The sequence below is a fragment of the Ricinus communis genome, chromosome 9 (genome assembly GCF_019578655.1).
Source record: "Ricinus communis isolate WT05 ecotype wild-type chromosome 9, ASM1957865v1, whole genome shotgun sequence".
In the NCBI taxonomy this organism is placed as follows: Eukaryota; Viridiplantae; Streptophyta; class Magnoliopsida; order Malpighiales; family Euphorbiaceae; genus Ricinus; species Ricinus communis.
The window spans coordinates 22,266,480-22,291,847 of NC_063264.1; the positions used below are offsets into that span (position 1 = coordinate 22,266,480).

A 25,368-nucleotide genomic window follows, 5' to 3' on the forward strand; every position below is an offset into this window, starting at 1 on the left:
ATGACTTGCACAAAGGCTCCACAAAATGTCATGCAACCCCTGTAAATAATCTGCATGTCCATTCGGAAGTCTGTTTGGACCAAAATTTAGAAGTTGGCAGTGAAAACTTGAAAGAGACCATATGAATAAGTTAACCTAAAAGTTTAACCTGGACTGTATGCATGTACAGTTAGCTAACCTAAAAGATTTTACTGCCTACTCACTCAACTGCAAATGAATAGTCTGCATGGCATTTTCCAATGTGATTTGGGTTACTGGTCTTCACATGGAAGAGAGGGAAAAACTAACCATATATGGTTCGACAACCTGAAATCAATGCTTACCAGGCGGATAAGCATCTCTGATACAACCATAGTTGAATTGCAGCAGCAGTGCAAATTGTTGTCAAGGACAAGGTACGAGAAGCAAAAGTTGTGATGGCAGGTGGTAATGGTGACTGTTTGCTAGTGCAAATTGGGAACATCGTCAGGTGAAAATATAGTGAAAATAAAGAACAAAACAGTAGCTGTGGCAAATGAACACATATGATACATTTATGAACAGCAAACGAACATCATAAGAACCAACCAGTAATAGAGAGCATAAAGTTGGGACGAGTTAACGAAACAAGTCTACCACTGAAAATTGATAATCTTCAAGTATTCCTGAAGCTAATTAAGAAAAGATAGTAAACTCATCCCTGACCAGTAGGGATACCAAAATCTTTGAAGCAAACATAATTCGGTTGCTGTGTTGAATCCAATTTCTTCACTATCCACAAGTACCATATGTTAGCATCCACCTATTTGATGATGATCACAAACCCAATTTTCTTGAGGTGAGTTTATCCCCTTGCAATGTAATCTTCCAACAATCAACTTGGAACATAAAAATGGAAAATCTTTTCGGCACAACTGAGAGCAAACAAGAAAAAGAAAAGACGAATGTTTTAGCACTAAAGACTGCTGACGCATTTAAATAATGATGCATAGATATAAAGGATGAGCTTTTTGTTTGTCTGCTGAATGTAACATATGGAATCTATTGTTTCAGATAGTTTTGAAAGTTTTTCACCTCCAAGGAAACACTCAAGCCAAAAAAACAGAACAGCAAGAAAAGATCATGGATAATTCCTAGGATGCACAAGTGTCAATTTTCATGAAGCATGAACTAATGAAAATTAGCCTGCTCTCAACAAGACACTAAGACCTCAAAGTCTACTCCATATACTTTCATCCTTCAACTAAAATTTCTCATGCATGAACATAACCAGAATCTCATATTAACAAAACTAAAAGCTAAATGGTTTTGTTAACATATGAACTGCTATTTTACTGAAACTCCAGCAAAAATCAACAAAACTAAACCATAATCACAAAACTTAGTTGGCTACATAGATCAGTTTTCATGGTTCCACTGAATTAAGACTAACTTCAGAAAAATCTAGGACCCACAACCAAGAGAATGTTCAACTAGTTGTCCAGCTCACACCGGTAAAGCACATGCATTGAAAGAGAACCAAGGTAGAAACAAAGCAGAACATGCTTACAATAAGAAGAAATAAAATAGTCACAATCATCCAGTAGAGAGATATGTCACAGGCCATATTGAGATATACATAAAGTATCATCACATGTTATATGCACCTAGCATTGTTGATAATAATTAAACCAGTTTGAAGTAAACAGCTTAATAAACTACCCTGGAATTTATTATCTTGTGTAATTATTCCAAAAGTCTCCACTGTTTCGCGAATCATTATACCACTAACTCCTGTGAAAGATGCTATCTTACTCTCAGCAACTGCCAAAAAATAGGAAGAGAGATTAAAGTAGTAGATTAAACACATGAACTGTGTTAAGCTTAAGCAAAAACACAGAGAAAATTGTCTTTAATCAATTTAAACCATCTTTGTACTGAAAAAATAGTTGTGAACTAGAATCTATACTGAAAAACCATATTTATACTTCAAGATCAAAGTCCAATATAAGCTGCAGCTGAAAATGGTAAATATCCTTTATAAACTCCATAAGCCACAAACTTATTCACTTGTGTGACTTTTGGATTAGTTGTGATTAAAGTTCTACTCTAGGACCTTGTAAGCAACATAATTAAGCATTCAATAATGTTTCAACTGAAAATTTTAATTTAAAGTACTACCATAACAGTTGGAGTTACCTAGAATATTAGCACCATGTAGATCTGCTCCAATAAGACATTGAGCCAACTGATTTCTCCTGTAAATTTGGATCAAAGTATGGTTATGGAATCCAGACCAGACTACATGTATAGATATTGCACAATTGTAACATTATCGAAGTTAACAAGAATGAAATATCCCACCCAGTATTTTTTAGAAGCTGTGCCATGTAAGCTTTCCACATTTCATGCATTGGCTTAAAAGCATCAAACCTGTAACAAAATATTAAATACTCAAAGGGGAGCTGTTGTGCAATAACTGTTTATTAAAGAATTTTATAACCATGGCATGCATCTCTCAATCTATAACAATCATGAGGATATTCAATCATTGCTACAGTATTGCCCTCTAGTAGTAGTATAATAATAACATCTAAAATAGTCCAAGTGCTGTTCAAAAATAGACCACAAATGGCAAAACAAACCACAGTAAAGAAGTATCAAACTCACTTTTGGAGATCTTGCGGCAAATCAAATGATCCACATTTTTTATGTTGCTTCATAGACATGTGCCTTTTAGAGCGCTTTGAGTGGGCTTGCAAAGCCCTAATATGAGAACTGGTGGGTTTGCCACGCCCTTGTACATAATTATCGAGCAGGATCCAATTATCGAGTTTTTTGCTTTTCGATCCTTGCATGTACTTTTGAGCAGAGTCACCATGTTGAAGAAGTTCATGTAAGATCATGTCCACCATGCTTCCCCTGTTACTTTGAAACTGCAAAATGCCAGGTACATAAAGGCTCGAGAACCTTAGGATAAACAAAACAACTGAAGCTGCTTTTATGAATCATAGTTTTTTCTCTTCTCTTTTTTAAACGGATAGACTTTAATTCAGGCAGCTAAAAATCACCTTGACATTCGTTCTCAGTAGGTTCTCGTGTACAGGATGAGAGAGCAGTGAATATGCTGGACCATTTTCCTCCATATCTACAAACAATTTTACTAACAAAATCATTTACCCAACCAAAAAAGAAATACAAATTCTAACACACTTGCACATTGCAAATAATTGAATGCATTTTTTTTCTAACCAGTTTGAAGAACATATTGAAACTATACATCAGCTTATAACTATAAGTACGTGGAAATGTAAACAAAAACAAAAGAACTTCAAACCAACAAGGTAAAAGATTTATCTATATAAACTATGTAAAACCACTACCTTTTTTGGATGAACTATTCACTGAGGGAGTGACTGGAGCAGCTGGAAGATTTGCAGGAGATGCAACAGAAAGAGGGTTAGTAATCTTATAATTTTCTTTTCTATGTTCATCATTGGGTCTCTGTGTTTGGCTTTTCTTTTGTTGCTGAAGCAGCTCAGCTTTAGCTACAGCAAACCGTCTCTCCAATGCCTCCTGAGTTCGTTTTCTTTGATCTTGACAACCTGTATCAGTACCCATTGCCCCAGGTATATTTTCGCCTCTGGCTCTGTTTATGCAATACGTGTTGAAAACTATTAACAGGAAAAAACCAATCATGATAAGAAATTAGGCAATTACCCAGAAAAAATATCACAATAAGCATAAGAAGCTTAACAAGCAATTAAAAAAAAACAAGTAAATTGAAACAGGCTTGAAAATTTCCTAAGCTCTAAACAATTCAACATCATATGCTAAAAAATCTTTCAACATTTGGGAAATGATATAAATAGATTACCCATTTGCTGTAATAAAATCTCAATCATATAGAAATTACACAATAATGAAGAGTTATTTAAATAATAAAAAAAAGGTCAATGGTACCTTGCTACTGTTCTTGAGTACATTGACGTTAAAAATCTACAAAGAAACTATTTTATTTATTCATGAAAAGTGGAAAGCAAAGCAAAAATCCAAAGACAAACAAAATAAAAATTGTTAAGTAGAAAACAGGGCACAAACCCAGGCACCAAAACAAAATCAAATACTCATGAACCACTTATTCGTCTCAGTCCATCTAGCAAAAGAAGTTTCAAATTTAGATATCTAAAGATTAAGAATATTATTACTAGCTGCAATCGGAATCAGAGGAGGAAAAGGGAGAGAAGATTCATCACCACTATGTTTACGACATGAGGTGTCAGTGTCGCCTCCTATTGCTTGTCGTTATAGCAGAACCGACGGTAGGCAAAAGAAGGCGCTTGTCTATCCTGGATAATGGAGAGGAGAGAGAAAGAGCCGGCGGCAGGTGTAAGGGAGTTGAAGGGAGAGAACGGAGGAGCAGAGTGCATGAGGCCAGGAGGCAGCGTCGTGGCGGTGGTGGCGCTGTTCAAAGGGATACATTTAAGATCTCTATTTTCTTTATTTTTAGCGGTGTAATTCCAAATTTTCGGATTCAGAAAAAAAAAAATTATAAAAAATTTCTATGATGTAGTTACTGTGACAATAGGCGAATCAAAGTTAAAATCGAAGCAAAATTAATAGTTTTTACAAGTTAAACACTAAATTGATCAAATTTTTAAAAATTTCTACCTTTAAAGCCAATCGGCTCTGTGTATAGCCGAATCGGCTCTGTGTATAGCCGAATCGGCTTTACACATAGCCGATCGGCTGAGCATAGAGCCAATCGGCTTTGTTCAGAGCCCACCGGCTCTGGATAATGCCAATTGGTTAATTTTCAAAATTCAACGTTGTTTTACACGTATTTTTAACTTAATATACTAAAATTAGTAAAAATAAGTTTCTAGAAGTATTCTATAATAATTATTGAGATTTTAAAATATATATTTAGTAATAATTATTTAAATTTTAAGAATTTTAATTAAAATATTTAATTATATGATAAAATGAGAAGATAACTGTTTCTTTTTAGGTTTTTCTAATCTTGCTTCTATAAATAGAACATGATGCCTAGATCTAAGGAAGCTATATTCATTAAGCAACCAGACCTTTACTAATTTATAGGTTCGATTAAGCATAGAGTTTTTTTGGTAACTAGAGAGACAAGTCGCTAAGAAAGAACTCAGGATTAGGAAAGTTTTCTTCTTGAATGACTGAAGTTTTTCTTAAGCCGAAAACAACACCGGATTCTCATCTGATCTTCAATTAAACCATATCAACATCTCTAGAGACTCGCTAATCAGCAATCTATGGTGACAGCCTGAGTCCCCCCAAATCCAGCATTATCAACATCTCTTTCCCCTTCACTGGTTCTTTCCTTTTATGATTCTAGAAACATGTTAGGATTGAATTCAAATTCTTTATACCACATTGTGTGATTAAATCTCGTTTTTAAATGTCTCTGTGATGTTTATATATGCTTGATTTTGAATATGATAATATGAATTTCCTGAGTTTTGAATTTAATAATATGAATGCATTAGATTTTGGATATGATAATTGGAATAGTTGGAATAGCATGTTAGATTTATGGCTTTTTTTTTAATAATTATGTGATTGCATTAAGCTTTTAGGGCTGCATGATTAAAATCTAGAATCTGTCATGTGAAGTTTTATTTACCTTCTGTCAGTTTTTTACTTTATAAGGTTTGTATTATTTTATATTTTCTAGCTTAATTTAATTTATTTTTTATATCTATGGTCTTATTTTTTCGAGTTTTAATTATGTTTTTATCTCTTGTATATGTTAAATTAGCTTGGGCAAGAGGATCAAAGAAAAGATGCAAAATCAATAGTTACCAAGTCCTAGAGCCGATTGGCTTTGCGCTAAACTGAATCAGCTCTGCACCAATTTTGGCCATATGTTCGGATCTTTTATGCGATTTTTAGTAATTTTTGTACACTGTAACTTAATTTATGCATTTTTCTTTTGATTTTTAATTGTAAGAAGATTGTAATAGCTAGATTTAATTTTCTTACACTTTTTTTAACTTTATTTTGGATGTATGTCAAATATTTACTATTTAATTACCTAATTAAAATTGGACATATAAACATTAGATTTTAAAATTGGGTCTGGCATGAAAATTGTAGTCCATTAGGATAAAGAGATAGTATATTGGGCCTAAATATAAAATCCATATAGACTTCATGGGTCTTGTCATGTTCTAATTGAATTAATTGGTCCATATTAAATTTAAGATCACTAAATTGGATTTTTTTATAAAAAGTACTCCATTAGGCTTAAAGATTGGAAATCAAAGTATAATTTGTAATTGAGCTAGACTAAGTAGGCTTTGTACATATATAGTTAGTTAGGTTAATAACCTGGAGTATGGATTGGGCTTTAATAAAATAAGCTACATTCAAAAGGACCTCACATGATGCAGTACTTTGATGTATAATATATAACTGTTGCATTTATAGAAAATAGCTCGTTAAACAATAAAAGTAAAGACAAATATACACAAATAAGGAAGTTGGCTTTCAGATCAATATCTAGATTTCTGACGTAAGCTTCCTTATAGAATCAAGAAACGTCACTCTTTAGTAAAAGTATCTTAGTGAATTACCCGGGTGGTGACTCCTATATCCATGCTAGTCTTGTGATTAGTTAGTGTGTTTTCAATTAGATTGAAAAACTTTGTGGTGCCGTAGTCGCTAGATACTTAGGTGCACGCCCGGAACCGCCTCCCATAAGTAGTCTTATCTTTTTTAGGGAAAATATGCATTTTTGCCGCTCATGTTTAACTCGAAGCTCAAATATGCCCTTGAACTAATTTTTGGATCAAATAACTGATAAGTCATCTTTTCCTGTTATTTAGGCAGCTTTCTTAATAAAGAGTTAACTTGAAAATAGAAAGTTGTTTAACATAGATGATGTGACATAATTTATCTGAATAATGGAGTCCATTTAATGACAACACATTAGTTTTATTAAAATAATAAATTCTAAAATAAGTTATTAATTCATCTTTTTCTTTTCTTTATTCAAATTCTTCTCTACCTCTATGACTATCTCTATCTGTTTTTATCATTGTCTATCTTTCTATTACTTGTGCTGTTCGAGATGGAAATCTTTATGCCTGTAGCTACTATAGTTGTGGTGTTTTGAAGAATAAGGTTTGCAGAAGGAAAGGGAAAGCTTTGTTGTAAGATTGGTGAAACTGTTTGCAAATCTAAAGTTTTTTTTTTCCGAAATAAGATTTAAAACTTTTTGAATTGGTAAAATTATTTGCATTCCGCTGCCATTCCCTTTATCTCTATGTATCTTTCTTTATATATATACATATATATATATATATATATATATATATATATATATATATATATATATATATATATATATATATATATATATCTATATATAGATTCATTCTTGCTAAATTTCTATATTTTCCCACCAGTCTTGGCTCGTGGTCGGTGCTAGAGTAGATCACCCAACTGAGGATTGTTGATGTTGCACCTCTATGTTCATGACAAACAATCATTTTTCGTTGATGTTGCACCATAACTAATCTCTCTCTTTAATTCTCTCTTCATATCATCGACAATGGAGATTGAGTTTTGGGAAAGATGATATTTTAAAATAAATTACTCAAAAAAATTTAATCATTTTTTAATGATTTTATTTAGATATTGGTGGTGTGGTAGTCTTAACAGTGGAGGCTAAAAGTTGAAAAAGAATTGATTTTATTGCCTATCTTTTTGTGGATTTGTATCTCATTTTCTCTGTTGATTATGGGTTATTTAAGCGAGCCATCATTTCAATGATACTATGGGTTTTATATTCCATGATGAAGCAAAGAAGCATGATAAAGGTTTATATATTATGGGTCTTTCTTTTCTCTCTTTTTTTTTATGGGAGGAAGCCAAAGCTATGGAATACTTGAGAAATGAAAAATTCATTAGTTTGATTTGGTATTGCTGTGAAGTAGATGATATCGTCTCAACAAGCAGCTTTGAAGTTTTCTGATGCCAACGTGTTTTATGATAAGTGAAGTCAAACAATTGATTGGGTGTTTTGTTTTTCTTTTGGTTTTATTTTTATTATATTTAAATCTAAAGAACAAAAACTACTTTTGTGTTTTTATCAATAATTGCAGCATGGATTGATAGTATAGGTATCGCAAAGAAAGATGAATAAGAAGAATTATACAATGTTGATGTGGCAATATGTGGGTCCCACTTTTAAAAAATATTGTCACTTCAATTTTAGATAACGACCGTTATATTCTCAATTAGAAGAAGGGCCTAAATGATATTAAAAAGTTGATCATGTATTTTAAATGCGTCAGAAAATAATTGAGGGGCATATGTGCTCTTTATACTATAAACATGAGGGCCAAAAATACACCTTCTCTCTTTATTTCTTGTTGTAGGGTTAATGAAACCATGTGTTTGAAGGGGATATGTATGATTCACGGTGGTTCAAAGGTACAGTCAAACCCTTAAAATATGACTCGATGGCCACTTGGGCTTTTGACATGTTGCTGCTCTTCTATTTTGACACGACTATTTATTTTTTAAAATTTAGTCTAATATATAAGTCTGTCACTATATTTTTGTTATATTAATTTTTGAAATTTTAATAAAAATAAATACTATTTTTTTTCATTTTAATCAAAAAGTTAAATTAATAATTTAAAAGTATAATTTGATCCTTAGACTTTAAACTTATTATTGAGTATCAAATTCATTTAATACTAATTTTATTATCAAATTAGAATAAAATCTTTTAGCATTACTTTTAGTGCCTAATTAAAATATTAAATTTAATATTCTTTTACTTGTTTCTATTTTTTAAGGTAAGGTTTAAAAAATTACCATGTGGTTGACGCTTTTTTACTTGAAGGACAAAGATATTTTTTACATTAAAGGAATATCACATGTTTTGTTTAGCATTCTTTATTTATGTTTTTATTATTTATCATATAGTCTTACATATATTTAATATGAACTATTACTAAATTATAATTTTATAAATAATGTGACATCTAACAATACATCAAAGAATTCATAAATATATTAAAATTTTATTTAAACAATTATTTTTTAAATTTGATTAAAATTTAAAAGATATATGTTCTAATAACTTTTTAATCACAAATATTTAATTGAATATTAAATTAATTAAAAATAGTTATTTTATCAAATATTTAAATTTCTATTAATGTTTACGATCTAAAAAATGAGAAAAGTATTGAATGTACCTAAAAAATGCTAAAAAGAAAAAATACATGTTACTCCTTTAATATGAAAAATATATGTATCCCTCAAGTGTAGAAGTGTCAAACCATAGGACTGCTTTTTGAAATTTATCCTTTTTATTTTTATTTTTTTAGCATAATTTAATCATAGAAAAAATTAAACGTATTAAAAACACTTATTTTTTGTTTAATATTATTAAATTACTATATCGTTTAAGTTTAAATTCTTAAATAATATAAATAGTTAAGAGTTATTATTTTATTGAACACTAAATTAAACTATATTAAGAATAAAAATTTTACTCGTATTAATCTCATTTGAATGATTGATAAAAAGCTTCATTTTTAACATAGAAAATTATTATGACCTTCTTTATTGATAATAGACTTATTGACTTCAACATTTATTATGTAAAGCTAATTGATGTCTAGATTAAAGTACGGACTAACAAGTTTTACAGAAAAGATCATGAGCAAAACCCATTTTTAGGTCCTTATACTTTTCTACTTTATTTTACTTAATCTATATGATCAATTGCATTTTAATAAATTTTTGTACTTTTAATTTTGTCATTTTTAAATTTTTTCGTCAAGGGCGTGCTTACAAATGCCGTTAAATATTGCCAGTAAAATACTTAATTTTGGTTCATTAGATCCATAAAGATCTATTTGTTTTAAGATATCCCTGAATTTTTATTTTTTTGATTTTTTAAGACCTTATATAAATGTCCGTTAATTTTTTGAGAGCTTCTTTCCTAGAGAAAACTTTAAGGATAGACAATGAAATAAAAATAATAATGCGAATGAGGCGAAAAAACGAAAGTAATATAAACATATTGAAGTTGAAAAACTAAAGAGCAATTTAGCAACTAAATAGAAAATTAAACTTTTTCTAAAATTAATTTGGTTCTAAAATTAATTTGTCTCTAGGTGCAGTATCATTTTTGTATAGTATAAACAATTCAAAAAATCATCGCCTAAACTGATATACAACAACTTATTTCAAAAAGGTCATCACCAAATTCTTTTTAGATGATGTACATCAGTTTAATAAATTGTTGAGATTGACATTTATTAAGAAAAAATTAGCCTACAAAACAAAAATAAAGTAACACTATTGATTAGATATTATTACATTTAGAATTTCACAAATTTTTTAGAATGCATTGAGATAAAGAGAATTTTTAGAAAAAAAACTAAATTTAGTAAATAATTTTGCTTTGTAATTTTACAAAAATTATATTTCACGTTAAATAAAAAAATAGATTAAATAATGAAAATGAGACGGAATAATTGCACGAAAATTCTCTTATATAAATTCAAGACTTTTTATATTCATCTAATGATATATAGCGAATCAAGACTCAAATAATATGCGAAATATAACAAATATTATATAAACTTTTAAGGACCTAATGAAGCAAAATTAAGAATTTTAGGGATTCTTTAAAATAGCAAAAAAAAAATAAATTCTAGGGACTCAATAAACTAAAGTTAAAAATTGCATTATCTTGGTAGCATAATTTTCTTATACTCACTCACATTAACGGTGTTTGTATGCACTCTCTTAATTGAAAGACCTAAAAATTATAAAAATAAAAATATAAGAATTTATTAAAACACAATTAATTATCAGGACTAAGTAAAATAACGTCAACAAATACAGTAATTTAGAGATGGATTTTGCCAATATCAATACTTTTGTTTGTTTCCATTAAATTACAACTAATAATGTATATTGCTATCTAGCTAAAGCGTTGTATTTAATTGTGTTCTTGAGCCCTTATGTGTCACTGTCCATAACACCACTTTTTCTTTAAAGGAGATTTCACCATTTATTTATTTTTTAAAATAATTATAAAATACTTTCATTTTTTATTTCTTAAAAAATATTTCCTACTGTTTTTTAAAATATCCATTCTTTACTTTTTCATCTAGTCTGTTTTTTTAAAATTAGTTTTAGATACTTTACAAATACCTAATGTATACCATATTTTAGTACACATATACCGTTTGATTTTGAATATTTGAGTTGAATTTTGTTTCATTTTTAAAAGTTTTAAATACTCGAAATATACTATTATTTGGTAAACGCATACCTTTTGTCGTTGAATTTCTTTTGAGTTTGGATTATATTTCATTTAGAAAAGGTTGAGATACCTAACGTATACTTATTATATACTATTTTTGGTTAAATATACACATTTTGTTATTATTTACGTTAAAAATATACCAGACATCTACTCTTTTTTTTTCAGTATATATTGAACATATACTATTTTTACCTTGTAGCAATCTATCTAATTTTTCAGATATATGATATTTTCAACATGTCTCCAAATCTTTAAATTAGAAAAATACCTTTTAGATTTATTTACTTATTTATTCATCGATAATATCACAAAATCAAACAAAATGAAACAATATTTTATAAAGATTAATGTGTTTTAAATTCATTATCTATAAAAAATATACTGAATATATACTTTTTTTTTCAAAATATACCCAACATATACCTTTTCATCTGAAAAAACCAAATCATGTATTTTATAAATAAAATTTCGTTTTATGGTATTTTTATAAATAAAATTATGTTTTTGAGCATTTCCGTCAGAAATTTTTATAGATATTTTTGTAATTATTTTATGTTTTTATGGCATTTATGAAAGAATTCCCTTTTTTTTATTGACCATCAACTATTAGGTAACATAAATTAATGGCAATTGATTCCATGTTCCATGACACCGATATCACAATAATATTACCTCCAATAATAGATTAAATAAGCTAACAGTAAATTAAACTTAAAAATATAGATAAGTCTTACATATAATTGAATTAATCTTTTAATTTGAACTAAGTTTAAATCTTTTAATCTATTTATTTAATTTTGTTAAAACATACAGGTGATTAACCTTTAGTAATTTTTTATTTTATTATAAATTTACTTTAGAAAAGAAAAGCCAACCAATTTTTTTTTTCAATTTGCAGCCTATAGTCAAAGTCCTGCTACTAAATCAATTGTTTTTCTTAATCGTTTTTTAAAAATTTTACTATTAGATATACAACTAATGAAGTTTCATAATCTTTTCTTAAAAAAATCATAAAATAGTATCTAATATTATATTGAGTAATATTTAAATAAATCAAAATTTTTACATTAAATTTAATATCACTGATATGAACCAACCACTATCACATGAATTTCACAAAGATGGACCTGATGAAGATGAGCAAGGGCATGGAGGAGTTTGATCAAAGCTTCAAGCCCAAGATCAAAGTCAAGTTATTGAGACCAAAGATCCAATACAATTGCCTAAGACCCAATGACTAGATCAAAATCCAATAAGTATTAATGAGCTTTAATTCAACATATGCAAGGGGTTGTGAAATCGGCCCAAGAGGAATTAAAAGGAATTCAAGGCTTTAATTCAAGTGAAGACCCAACTCAACTTAATGTATTAGAAGTCAAGTATTTAATGGGATTACTTAGTCTTTTATTTGGGCTCAAAAAGACCAAACTAGCTGATTTAGAGCATGTGAAGACTTTGGGCCTAACTTAGCTTATATTTTAAGGCTCATATGTATGACTTAAGTAAATTAGAATTTCTTTACTTAAATTCGGCGGCTACACATGTTCTTTACCCTAGTATGGACTTTGTTTTACTTATCTCTTTTTATTAAGAAGGTTATCTTTATTCTAGATGAGATGTGAATCCTTATTAGTTCAAATTTAGAATTTTTTAAGGCCTATAAAAGGCTAGTATGAATTTTGATATGAAAAAAAGTTGAATTTGAATAATAAATGGCATTTTACTTTTAAAGCTTATTATGCTTTATTTTTGTGTCCTTGAAAGGATACAATACTGATAAATGCTAAAGACACTTGTTTTTGAGTTCTATTTTATATTAATTTTACTTTCAATTGAATTTGATTTGTTTCTTCAAGCTTGATTTTCAGTTCTTTTAGGCACTTTGAAGATAATACATATCAAGGAGTCAAATGGAATCGAAAAATATGAGAATCAGACAAAGAAAAGGCATATTTATCCAAAATTCTATCTGACATGGGAAGCCACATGAGTTGTAAAAAATGACAGACTGCATGAAGAGTCCACACGGGAAGCCCATATGGACGTGTGCTCCCCGTGTCAGACTGACAGGTGAATTTCAGCATTACACAGATTTGATTGCATTAGCTTCAATGCAGTTTTTCATGATCTTACAAGTCCAGAGTTGAAAAGTAGTCTTCATCAACTTTGTAGAAGACTTCCTAAGGTATAATTCTTATGATGGCTCAACTCCATATTAGGTTGCTAAGGATGAGAAAACTTGGATCGAAATCAGATGTTGTGCAGTTAATTTTTGTTTGGGTCAGTCTCAATGTTTGGGCCTTATCTAGAGCTACAAATGTCTGATTGAGGTGATTCAAAATTCTAAAATGAACTAATCTCAAGAGATACAACTTTGATAAAGAACGTAAGCCTCAATTAGATTTTAATAATGCCTTAAAATATCCTGCAAAGTAAAGAACGGATCGAGACACATATTCAAGCTATAAAAAGCTAAGGACATCACATGGCCGCGTGGTGCCTGTGTGATACCTATGTCATTCATAAAAATAAACTATTTAAAGGAAGTTTTAGGGTTATTTTAAAGGAGTTCCGTCAAATTCTCATTTCTAGAGAGAGAAACACTTAGAAACTTTATTTTCCTTTTATTTTTATGGTTTTGATTGGTATTTCTCAAGGAAGAACATCATTTCCTTCATTGCTTTTGAAAATTGAAGATTTCCATTTCTACTCTTCCATGACTAGTTTGAGATCTTCTTTCCTTAATTTTTATTTTTTTATTGTAATGTTAGGAACTAATTTTCTTGCTATTTGAGTTTTGATGAACCCTAATTTGTTTTATCTTAATTGATCAAAGTTAATATAATTAGTCTTTTTTGTGAGTTGTTTTATCCCTTTGGTTGCTTAATTATCTATTTCAATTGATAAGTCAACATATTGATTGAGATTTATTTTCATAAATTGATTAGAGATAACCTTTTATGAATTAATCATATCTTAGAGATTTAGGATTGATTAGGATACTAAAGATAGATCTACAAGATCCTTTGGTTCAATAGTTCCTTAATCTTAATGCATGACCTAAGTGAGTAGGTTTGAGAAGAGATTCCTCTCCTTCCTCTTAGGAATTAGGGATTTAATCACTTGAAAAGATTTAAGCCTAATTTTGTAGAATGCCAACTCAACTCTTGATGTGAATTAATTGCTATTTGTTTCATGAAATACTTAACTTATTAGGGAGATTCACTACCTAAATGGGCTTTATTCTTGATAAATTTACCAATCATTTTAATCATTATTTTCAAGAACATTTTACTTTTGAATATAATTACACCTAAACAACATTTTGATTGATAAACATTAGTATATGATTGAAGGTAGTATTCATAATTAGGTCCCCAGTGGAACCATACTCTTACTTATCATTATATTACTTGATATGATCGGTGCATTTTGCCATGTGCGGATAGCACACATCACATGCTTAAGGAACATTCAAAGAAGGTTCAACAACTTCTTTGTGGAGTGTTTCGAAGGATTGGCGGTTATTTAACATTTGGTATCAGAGTATTGGCTCTAAAATCAAGTGTATCCTTTACTTATCTTTGTGTTTTTCTTGTTTTCCTTAATCTCTGATTTCTTGTTCTTGTTTTGTTCTTTAGTTTTGTCTTTGAATCAATTCTTTTCCATTAAAAAGTTAGATTTGGTCTTGCTGGTTGTCATTCATATATAAAAAAGAAGGTTCAGCCATTGTTGTAATCATACAAAAAGAAAAAAAGAGTTATCATCAAGGAAGAATTGGGATTTGCATTAGAAAAAAAATCAAAATCCTAGTTGGATTTGGAGATATATTCCTTGTTTAGAAAGAATTTCAGCATATCACAAATTAGATCTAACATTCCTAATCCGATTTGTTTGAGATTTAACATTCCTATTTTGAATAAAATTGTTGAATTAAAAATCATAATTTGATTGGAATTTGGCTACTTGAGTGTTTGTAGGGTGAGATCCTATATTTTGGTATGTGTTTGGTTTAAACATTTGAGAAGTTATTTCTTTGAAAATTTCGGCTACTTTGATTTCTTTTCTTTAGTATTGTTTTCTTTTATATATCTTTTGCTTCCTTTTGAGTTTTTTTTTTTTGTTGCTTCTTTATCTATTCTTTTTTTTATTGACTGATTTGCATTAAGCTAAGTTTTGAAAATTTTAGTTTTAGAACATTACACAATACAAGCTTCTTTGAGTTATTTTTGGGTATGATTTGCTTAAGAATATAAAGAACTAAGCTTTGAGTGGTGTGAGGAGTACCTTGTATGATTTTATTACTTTAAGTGCAAATATGAGTAACCACCCACATCATTGAGTTCAAACACGTTGAGAATGCTCATTTTTTTGTTACTAACTCTTAAATTCTAGCAACTTCAAACCAAAGCAATGCTCATAATGAGGGTGATGGTGAGAATGCAGGGACACCTAACGCTTAAGGTACAAAATTTGATGGGGAAAAAGTTGAATTTGAATGATAAATGGTATTTTACCTTTAAAGCATGTTATGCTTTGTTTTTGTGTTCTTAAAAGAATACATGCTTAAGGAACATTCAAAGAAAGTTGAACAACTTCTTTGTAGAGTATTTTGAAGGATTGGGGTTTTAAGAACTTAGTTTTCTTAGGGTTCTAATTCTCTTGTTCATTATAAGATACTTGATTTTTAGCTTTTTTAGGACTAAAAATCGGATTTTCTTTTGGGTCTTCAAGTTAGTATTTTGGGAGTCCATAATTCAAAAAGGGTTCTCAAGGGCTATTCTTGGAGGTTCACTAATAATCACAAGAAATTCAATGAATAATAGCCATTTTTCTAAAATTATTATCTAATATAATTTTAGCATTAAATATTAATAGTTTAATCTTATATATGTCCTATTATTACTCTGTTAATTTTTTATTAACTATTTTTGGATTTACAAGATAATTGATTATTTAAATAGTACTTATTATTATTCAAATGCTTAGTATGTACATAAATTCTACAAGAAAAAATACAAACATAAATGTCTTTAATAAATTTGACTAAATCATTTATCATCTATTTGTTGTTAATATATAATTTTAAACAAAACATTCTTTTCACTAAAAGTCAAAATTCTAGTCAGTTTATCACACATATGAGTTAGAACAATGTAAAAGAATATATATGATTTATTTTATTAAATCTTAATTTTTAGATAATTTGATTCAATATTTCTTTTGGACCTTATTTAATTTAATTTTTACTAATAATTTTTTTATTAAAGATTGATGGTTAACCAATAATATAAATTTTCTAAAAAATATAGTTTTTATTATATTTTAACATATTAAATTCTAAAATATAGTTTAAATTTAAACTTAATATATTTGTGCATATTTGTGTCTGCATATGGGCAATATATTCTTAATCTTTTGCAAAAAAATTATATGCCTATAAATTTATAATTATGTTAATTCAAAGTCAAATGGTATATTTAATGATAATGGGATAATAAATAGTTAATATATTTTAATATTAATTATTGTCAAATATATATCATATTAATTTGATAAATATACATACAAAATATAATAAATAATTTATTTTGAAGTATTTGATTAAGTGGAAAATAAATTTTGGGTAATAAAATAAATGAGAAAAAATTTTATACTAAGAATATGCTAGTCAATCATCAAAATAAAAAATATGAATGAGGTCGGTGAAAAAAGTTTCTCATAGTTTTATTAATTAATAATATTTTTTAAAAAATATTTAAATTTTATTAATGATAATACCTGAAAAGATGAATATTCTCTTAAAATTAATATCTTATATTAATTTATTAATATTTTAAAAGTATATTGAGACTCTTTTAGCAAGTTATTGGTTATTCAAATGAATAAGGTTTAATGGCTAATATTTAAAAAGATAAATCTAATGATTGAAATTGATTATGACACAATGTCATAAGATACCAAATAATTGACCGTAATTTATATCTTATGAGTTATAAATCTCTCAACTAATGTTTAAATTTAAGAAAAATAAAAATATTTATTTGATTTTATGGATATATAACTGTTATATGTAAATTTATGTCACAATTCAAGATATGTATTTTTTAGGTGTATTAATCTCATGCCAGAATAATAATATATATAGTTTCTAAATTTTATATTTAATTTAATTTTAGTCATAAAACTTTAGATTGTGTAATTTCAATCATTTAACTCTAATTTTAGTTACAATTTAGTTACCTTGTTAACAAGAAATTGACATGTCGAGTTTCTATATTTTAATTAATTTTTTTATAATTCGCTATTTTTACTACGTGTTAATTTCTTATTTATAAATTAACTAAAATAAAATATATTAAAATCAAATTATTGTAATTAAACGAATTAAAGTTTCATGATAAAAAATGAAAGCAAATTAAAAATTCGGTAATCATCTATATTTGGAAAAATGCATATTTGACCCTTTGCACTGTTATTATTTTTAAAAATTCTCCCTTACACTTTCATTTTTTCACATTTAGTCTTTATATTTTTATTTTTATTGACAATAAAATTTTGTTTAATAGCAAGTTAGGGCGTGTATCACATACCTTATAATAAGAGTATAAATAAGTGTTCTCAATAAAACTTTTTAGCATTTTCTCCCTGTACTTTTACTTCTTTTGATATTAAGTCATTTTATTTTATTTTTATCAACATTAACCTCTTACAATATATTATTTAAAATTTAATAATATCAAATAGTAAAAATATGTATTATAATCTAATTCAAGTTATAATTTTAATTAAGAATGTTTATAGAATTAGTCAAACCATAGAATATTAATAAGATATAAATGAGAATTAGAATATTTAAAAAAAAATCCATGATTGATTAAAATAAGAGTTAAAGTAAATTAAAATTATTCTTTTAAATTTTATACTTATTAATACGATTTTAATAGGACAATAAACTATAATAACTATAATTTTGAATAAATAAGAAAAATACATAAAAAAATTTATTTAATAAATAAGCAAATAATTTTCACATATCAAATATAAACTATAATATCCTAGACGTATTTTATCCTATTCATATTGATTATTAGGTATTTAAATAAAATATAAAATAAATAATAAATTCTTAATAATTTGATACTCTTATATAGAGATCATAACTTTTTTAAATTAAAATAAAAAAAAATTAAAATTTTATAATACTACAAATAAAAGCAGAATCCTTAATCTATATTTAAATAAGTAAATCTTTCAATTTAGAATTGCTAATATAATATCTATATTTTGAGAGAGAAATAGAAAAAGATGAAAAAAAGAAAGACAAAAAAAGTTGACCAAAATTATTAAAAAAAGAGAGATATAGAATTACTTAGGTTGGGTTGAAAGTAAATTAAAAAACAATTAAAATATAAAATTCTTTACAACATCAAAAATTTAAATTAAAACTATATAACCAATGGTTATAAAACTAAGGCAAAACAATTCGAGATATCGTGACCTTTGATCATTTTCGTGAATTTACCTTTACCTTTAAAATTTGTTAATTTAGTCCACCATCTTTGCGTATTATATCATATTTATCCACAGTCATTTTGGCGTGTGTCACTCATGACACTACCACGACCTTTCACCATTTTTCAAGTATACCTTCATCTTATAATTTTATCTTTTTGGTCCATCATCTTTACATTCTATATCAAACTTATCTAAGTTGTTTCAGACGTGTGTCTATGATATTAAATAAATTCAAACAAAAATAAAATTAATATTAGACAAAAATACTACAAAAAGTTGTTCGAGCCAATATTATCTGCATCATATATGTCTACTTAATGAACCTAAATAAAAAACAAATGCTTCAATGTTATTTGTAGTACACATATGCACCATCCAATATTAGGGCAGTTTCTTAACTTCTGGGAAGGCTTTGACAGAACATGCTGTCTATCTTGAATCACTAAAATTGCATTCTTACTAGTCTTTGACATTGTTGTCCTAGAGTATTTGACCACCTTTTCTTTTCCTTTTGAACAAACTGATGTATGACTTGCTGCATTTGTCTAAGATAATCTCTGAAACACAACACTTGTTGAAACGGTCAGTTTTGGGGTTAACGACGGTGCGTTCTATATTGGCAAGAAAAAGACACATCTATATGCCATGTCATCATAGGCACATTGTCTGAAACAGCTTGGGTAGATTTGATATAGAATGCAAAGATGATGAACTAAAAAGATAAAATTATAAGTGAGAATATATTTGAAAAAAATGGTGAAATGTTGTGATAGTTGGGATGGTTTCCCTTCCCTTTATTTGAGCATAAAACGGTGAGTTTTGAGTTTCTTTAAGTTGTAAGCCATATAGATAAATAAGCCACTTGTGCATGCCATATGTCATTTACGGCACACACCAAAACGATTGTGAATAGATATTGATACAATATGCAAAGATGGTGGACCAAATTGATAAATTTTAAAGGTGAGGGTATTTGCGAAAATGATCAAAGGTCAGAATATCTGAAATCGTTTTACCTAAAATTAATTACAGCATTTGTAACTAAAATGGCAAGAAAGTACTTTGGAGCTCATTAATTAATTAATGTTAAAATTTTTAAGAAAAAAAATTGAAATTTATTTTTCTTTTTTATTTTTAACATCTAGCAGTAATTCCAAACACACCTATGTAAATCTCAGTCTAATGTTTGTAAGACATATCTCACCTATAAGAAAATAGAAGATTACAAAGACTAACATGAATATACATGGAAAATCACAAATGCCTTCAATCTAATTGTTAATTACAAAGACTAGTATCAATATACATGCATGAGCAATTACAAAAGAACAAAATTAATTGCTAACTGAAGTAAATGTACCCATCTCAGCAAGGAATCAGATCAATAAACCACTGGATGATATTCACAGGAAGCTGCACAAGGCTCATTGCCAAGTTTGCAAGTCCTGCACAGCATATGCAACAGGGGCAGATGCAACTCAACACACTCCTGTTACCCACAGTTTGAAAGGACCAATCAATTAATTATTCCAAAATTTTCTGAATTTAAAAAATATTTAAGAATCTAAACTATATACCTTCTACTTATCTTGAATAATCTAAGTTTAATTTCCAGAATTCTTATATATGTTGTGTTTTGAAATTATAAGTTATAATTTATAACATTTTCTTGATTGCATCATTTTTCAATGCATATCATAAGAGAAAAATGGCAAAATAAGGAAGAGAAGAGAAGACTGACCCAATCACCCAAATAATGGCTCCGATGAGGGATAAAATCAAAGAAATAAGAGCAAATGGCAAACCTATCAAGAACCCTAAAGGCCTGCAATCTGCCATGATTTCCTTTTTTTATTCCTTTCTTCAACTTTTGCTTTTTTAGATATGAACCAGAGCCCTTTTCGCAGACAGAAAGAAAGAGGTCATGACTGACCATTTCTGATCACAACAGTTTGTTTCTTTTTATAGTAACTTGAGAAATTAAGGGATTAATTCAATGTTTGATAATGTTATATAATATATGTGTTAATTCATTTTTGAAATGAATTTTGTGTTCAGTTTAAGTGGAAAGTCATTTTTAAATTTTATTTTCTTTATGAAAAAACAATTCATATATATTATATTTTTATTTGTTTTCTTTTTATTGACTTCTTACAAATATGATTTTTTTCTTTTAAGAAAGAAGAAAGAAATTTTAGGCGACTTTGTTTTTAGTATCAAGAAATGTTTTCTTTATTAATAATCACTATTGGATGATGAAGTGCCATTCCATCAAGCTATAGTAAAAACAACATATAAAAAAGACAAAATAACTACAGAAGGCACAGGCAAAATGCAAATTGAATTTTATTTTAAAAATTAAATATATAAAAATTCATATACATCATAATTAACATTTTAAATAATATTTTATTTTCAGAAAGAAGAGAGCTTCATATACTTTTATTTTAAACTAGAGAATGTTATAAATTCTTTTAAAAATTTATCTACAATTAAAATAATTACATTTTATTACTGGATTAAAACACTAAATTCTAATAGTAAAACTTATGAGTTTAACAAATTAAAATTCTAATTAATTTTTTATTTAAACCAATCAGTCACACTAGATTTAGAAATACAAATAAAATTACATATTACAAATATTAACAATTCGTATTACACACTTTATAGACAACAATATAATTATATTAAGTATTGGAAGTTATACATATTCTTTAAAATAAATGGATATTATTTATATTTCTAAATATGCATTTTTAATAATTTTATATCGAATAACAAGAAATGAAAGAAAATATAGCTTAACTTTAGATTTAAAAATTATAATTAAAAAGAGTTTTGGAATGAAAACATAATTAAAAAGAAAAGTTAAGAACTAAAGGAATTCTTATCTCTCTTTGCTTGTCATGCGCACATTACTCCTATGATATGAACAGTCAAGAATCATAAACATTCATATTCAAATAAAACAGACAAAAAAAGAAAAGGCACAGCACTCCAGAATGTATGTATATATTGAAAACTTTCATCATCAATAAATTCTTATAGGATAAATTCAACTTTCCTTTTCTGCTGAGCAAGAAATGAGTAGATGTAAACATGGGAGTTATACTGGGTTTCTTTCTTTCTACTGGGTTTCTTTTCTGCTATCATCATTCCCACTCAATTGTTGATGGAGGCTTTGATGTTATGTCCTGAACAACCCTGTTTACGCCCCTCACTCTGTTACAAATTTTCCTTGCAACATCAGCAAGGAACTTGTGTTCAAAGTAGTACCTGGAATTTCACAGTTTGTGAAGCAGAAAAGATTACTTACAGCTACACTAGTTCTTGTAATGCAGAAACCAGCAGAATTATCAGTAAATAAAAGTTACATTCCAGAGAAGTTTAAACAAGATAGATGGCACAGAAGGCTCACCAATCTGCAGTCATTCCATCTTGACTTGTAACAGCTCTTAGAGCAACTACATGAGAATGAGTTCTTTGATCACCTTGAACTCCAACTGATCTTACAGGCAGAAACACTGCGAAAGCTTGCCAAATTGTGTCATAAAGCCCAGCATCCTTGATGGCTTGGATAAATATTTCATCAACCTGTAAAGAAAAATCGAAAGAAATATGTCCCAGAAGGCATAAAATAAGAAGCATACGCTGTCCCCTCTGTAAAGGATACTATAAATGGCTATTCTGGTTGTGATTGCCCTGTATCAGGCTATGTCGATACAAGTGATATTCTTCACATATGTTGCCCATTATGCATGGTACATCTTAGCCAATATCTAAGACCCAATTGCTTTCAGCTCCATAGCACATCACATACCTGACGGAGGATATCTAAAGCATTTCCTTCAGTTACATCACCCAAGACTCGTATTGCAAGGCCAGGCCCGGGGAACGGGTGGCGCTTCAAAAATCCCTCAGGAACATTCATCATTCTTCCTAGTTGACGAACCTTCGTAAATAAAAACATAGAAGGCATAAGCTCACTATTGAGATATTTTCTAATGACTGTACTTATGTGCATGTGTGTGCATGAGCGAAAGGGAGAAATCCAAATCCAGTACCTCATCCTTAAAAAGGAGTTTAAGTGGTTCAATGAGCTTCAATTTCATGTCCTTTGGGAGGCCACCAACACAATGATGGCTTTTGATAGTGTGTGAGTGCGTTCTTCCAGAACCAGGAGGTGGGCAAGATTCAATCACGTCAGGATATAAAGTTCCTTGGACAAGAAAAGCAGGTTTCTTTCCCAATTTTTGCTCCAAATCATGGGCAAAAGCATCAAAAATAGTAATGAACAAATTTCCAATTATCTTCCTTTTCATCTCAGGATCTACCACCCCTTTCAGCTTACTAAGAAATTTTTCTGAAGCATCCACACAAGTAACAGGCAGATGCAAATCCCTTTCAAAAGCTTCCATCACTCGTTCTCTCTCCCTGTACCTACATGAAAATAGAAACGCCATACAATATTTAGCAAAGTTTTCATGCGAGACCAATCAGTCTGCTTCCTGGTTTTATGATTTATTCACCTTAACAAGCCATTATCAACAAAAACACAATGGAGTCTGTCCCCAATTGCCTTGTGCACAAGGGTTGCAGCAACCGTGGAATCCACACCCCCTGACAATGCACATATGACGTGATCTTCATGACCTACTGTGCCTTTAACCAAACTTAATTCTTCATCCACCACATTTTCCGTGCTCCAACTTGCACAAATTCCACAAACATCAAAAAGGAAATGGCGTAGTGTTTCCATTCCCTCTGGTGAATGAGTCACCTAAAAAGACAATATATTTTCCACATTTATCTTATAACAGGTCATGTTAACAAGCATTATGATAAAACCCAATTTGCAATTCCTAACATTACTTTCAGTTCAGATACTGCATATAACACTCCAAAAAACACAATTCATTTTCCAAGAGTAAGAAAAAAAAAAAAAAAAACACCATACTTTTTTTACGATAATTACCTCAGGGTGGTATTGTAACCCATAAAACCTCTTTTTACGATTTTCCATGGCAGCAACTGCACCTTGTTGGCTCCTGGCGACTACTTCAAATTCATCAGGCAACCATGCAACCTCATCTCCATGGCTCATCCAAACGACCTGCCTATCCCCAACATTTTTATTTCCAAAAAGATCCAAATTCATCCCAATCTCAATTTCCATTTTCCCATACTCCTGCTTTTCTCCAGCCCTCACTTCTCCACCCAGTCTCTGAACTATCAGCTGCAACCCATAGCAAATTCCAAGCACGAAACACCCATTAGACTCCGCCCACTCAACGAACCCAGATGGAAAAGTGGGTGCATTAGCAGAATAAACAGAGTGGGGTCCTCCTGAGAGGATTACAACTTTTGGGTTGTGAGAAGTTATATCATCAAGTGGAGATGTCCCTGAAATACACAGAGAGAATATGTTTAAAGACCGAATTCTACGAGCAATCAAATGAGTGTACTGAGAACCATAATCCAGAATAAGAACCAAGTCTGATTTCACCGGTTCCGAATTCATAGCAGTGAACCTGGAGCTTTCCAGGAAATATGAGGGTTCAAGAAGAGAGGAGACAAGAGAAGGGATTAAGGTTTCTGGCAGGTTTGGCAATTCGGTTCAAAGACTTACTTCCCAATAATCTAAACCAAATGAAAAGTCGTCATGCATATGGTTATCTAACCAAGATCACTTTCTTTTAAGCAAATTTCAGTTTTCTAGGGAATCATATTTACTGCATAACGTTTATGAGAGGTAATACCAATATATTAACCCAGTGTCTCTGTATGCAACCGTTCCACTCCTAAAAGTTAAACATTATGCTAATTGAAACGATTTAATATAAACATTTACTGTTTTCATTTTCTTCTTTTCTATACAGTAAAAGAAATTTTGATCAAAAGCTGAAAATTTCAGTTTTTCAAAACCATCATCCAAAGTAATGTTATCTATATATATATTAATTTCTCAAACCTAAAATTTTTATAATTATTGTGCTTAATTTTTAACACATAAAATTTTTATTTTAATATATAGGATTCAATTTTATATATAATTTTATAATTTTTATTAATTTATTAATTAATAATCATATTTATAATTAAATATTGATTCTAATTCTAAAAATAATATATTAATTATATTTTAATATTATATTAACTAATAAACAGTTTTCTAATCGTAGTTAATTAAGAAATAAAATATTAATTATATTTTAATATTATATTAACTAATAAATTAATTTTTAATTAAATAATAATTCTAATTCTAAAAATAACAAATTCAAATTATTTTTTTAATATTATATTTAATAATAAATTAATTTTAGTTAAATAATAAATTTTTAATTCTAGAAAATAGTCATATTAATTATACTGATAGTATTAACTTATATAATACTAAATTTAAATCATAAAAAATTTCAGAATAATTTTTATATTATTACATTAATAAATTGTAAAAATTTAAAAAAAAAATTAAAAAGCACATTTAAAAATAGTCAGTTTGCTATTATTTTTTAAAATATTATAAATTAATGTTAAATATTAAA

The 25,368-nt window shown here is 28.6% G+C and overlaps 3 protein-coding genes across 7 annotated transcripts; all 3 read right to left on the reverse strand.

Moving 5' to 3' along the window:
• Positions 1-506: 506 nt before the first annotated feature.
• LOC8263460 (ribonuclease MRP protein subunit POP4) lies at positions 507-4,457 on the reverse strand. Of its 4 annotated transcripts, XM_048379516.1 has the most exons (10): positions 4,215-4,456; positions 4,060-4,114; positions 3,922-3,957; positions 3,342-3,632; positions 3,030-3,106; positions 2,629-2,894; positions 2,323-2,391; positions 2,158-2,216; positions 1,681-1,782; positions 507-893 (listed from the first exon to the last, which is right to left on the reverse strand). In XM_048379516.1, the coding sequence occupies exons 4-10, from the start codon at positions 3,577-3,579 to the stop codon at positions 796-798; spliced, it is 909 nt and encodes a 302-aa protein (XP_048235473.1). In that variant the 5' UTR covers positions 3,580-3,632; positions 3,922-3,957; positions 4,060-4,114; positions 4,215-4,456; the 3' UTR covers positions 507-795. The 4 variants fall into 4 exon arrangements, with proteins under 4 accessions (XP_048235473.1, XP_048235474.1, XP_015577331.2 ...); XM_048379517.1 differs by lacking the exon at positions 4,060-4,114; XM_015721845.3 differs by lacking the exons at positions 3,922-3,957; positions 4,060-4,114 and having other exon boundaries at positions 4,215-4,457.
• A 14,702-nt stretch (positions 4,458-19,159) lies between these two features.
• LOC112535506 (signaling peptide TAXIMIN 2-like) lies at positions 19,160-21,116 on the reverse strand. 2 transcript variants are annotated; one of them, XM_048379529.1, is made up of 3 exons: positions 20,559-21,116; positions 20,178-20,306; positions 19,160-19,374 (listed from the first exon to the last, which is right to left on the reverse strand). In XM_048379529.1, the coding sequence occupies exons 1-2, from the start codon at positions 20,654-20,656 to the stop codon at positions 20,183-20,185; spliced, it is 222 nt and encodes a 73-aa protein (XP_048235486.1). In that variant the 5' UTR covers positions 20,657-21,116; the 3' UTR covers positions 19,160-19,374; positions 20,178-20,182. The 2 variants fall into 2 exon arrangements, with proteins under 2 accessions (XP_048235486.1, XP_025013869.1); XM_025158101.2 differs by having other exon boundaries at positions 19,160-20,306.
• Positions 21,117-21,815: 699 nt separating this feature from the next.
• Positions 21,816-24,464, reverse strand: LOC8263461 (GMP synthase [glutamine-hydrolyzing]). The gene is made up of 6 exons (XM_002523239.3): positions 23,796-24,464; positions 23,350-23,600; positions 22,885-23,260; positions 22,641-22,772; positions 22,239-22,414; positions 21,816-22,096 (listed from the first exon to the last, which is right to left on the reverse strand). Exons 1-6 carry the CDS (start codon positions 24,339-24,341, stop codon positions 21,973-21,975), a joined length of 1,605 nt encoding a protein of 534 aa, XP_002523285.2. The 5' UTR covers positions 24,342-24,464; the 3' UTR covers positions 21,816-21,972.
• Between the last annotated feature and the right edge of the window lie 904 nt (positions 24,465-25,368).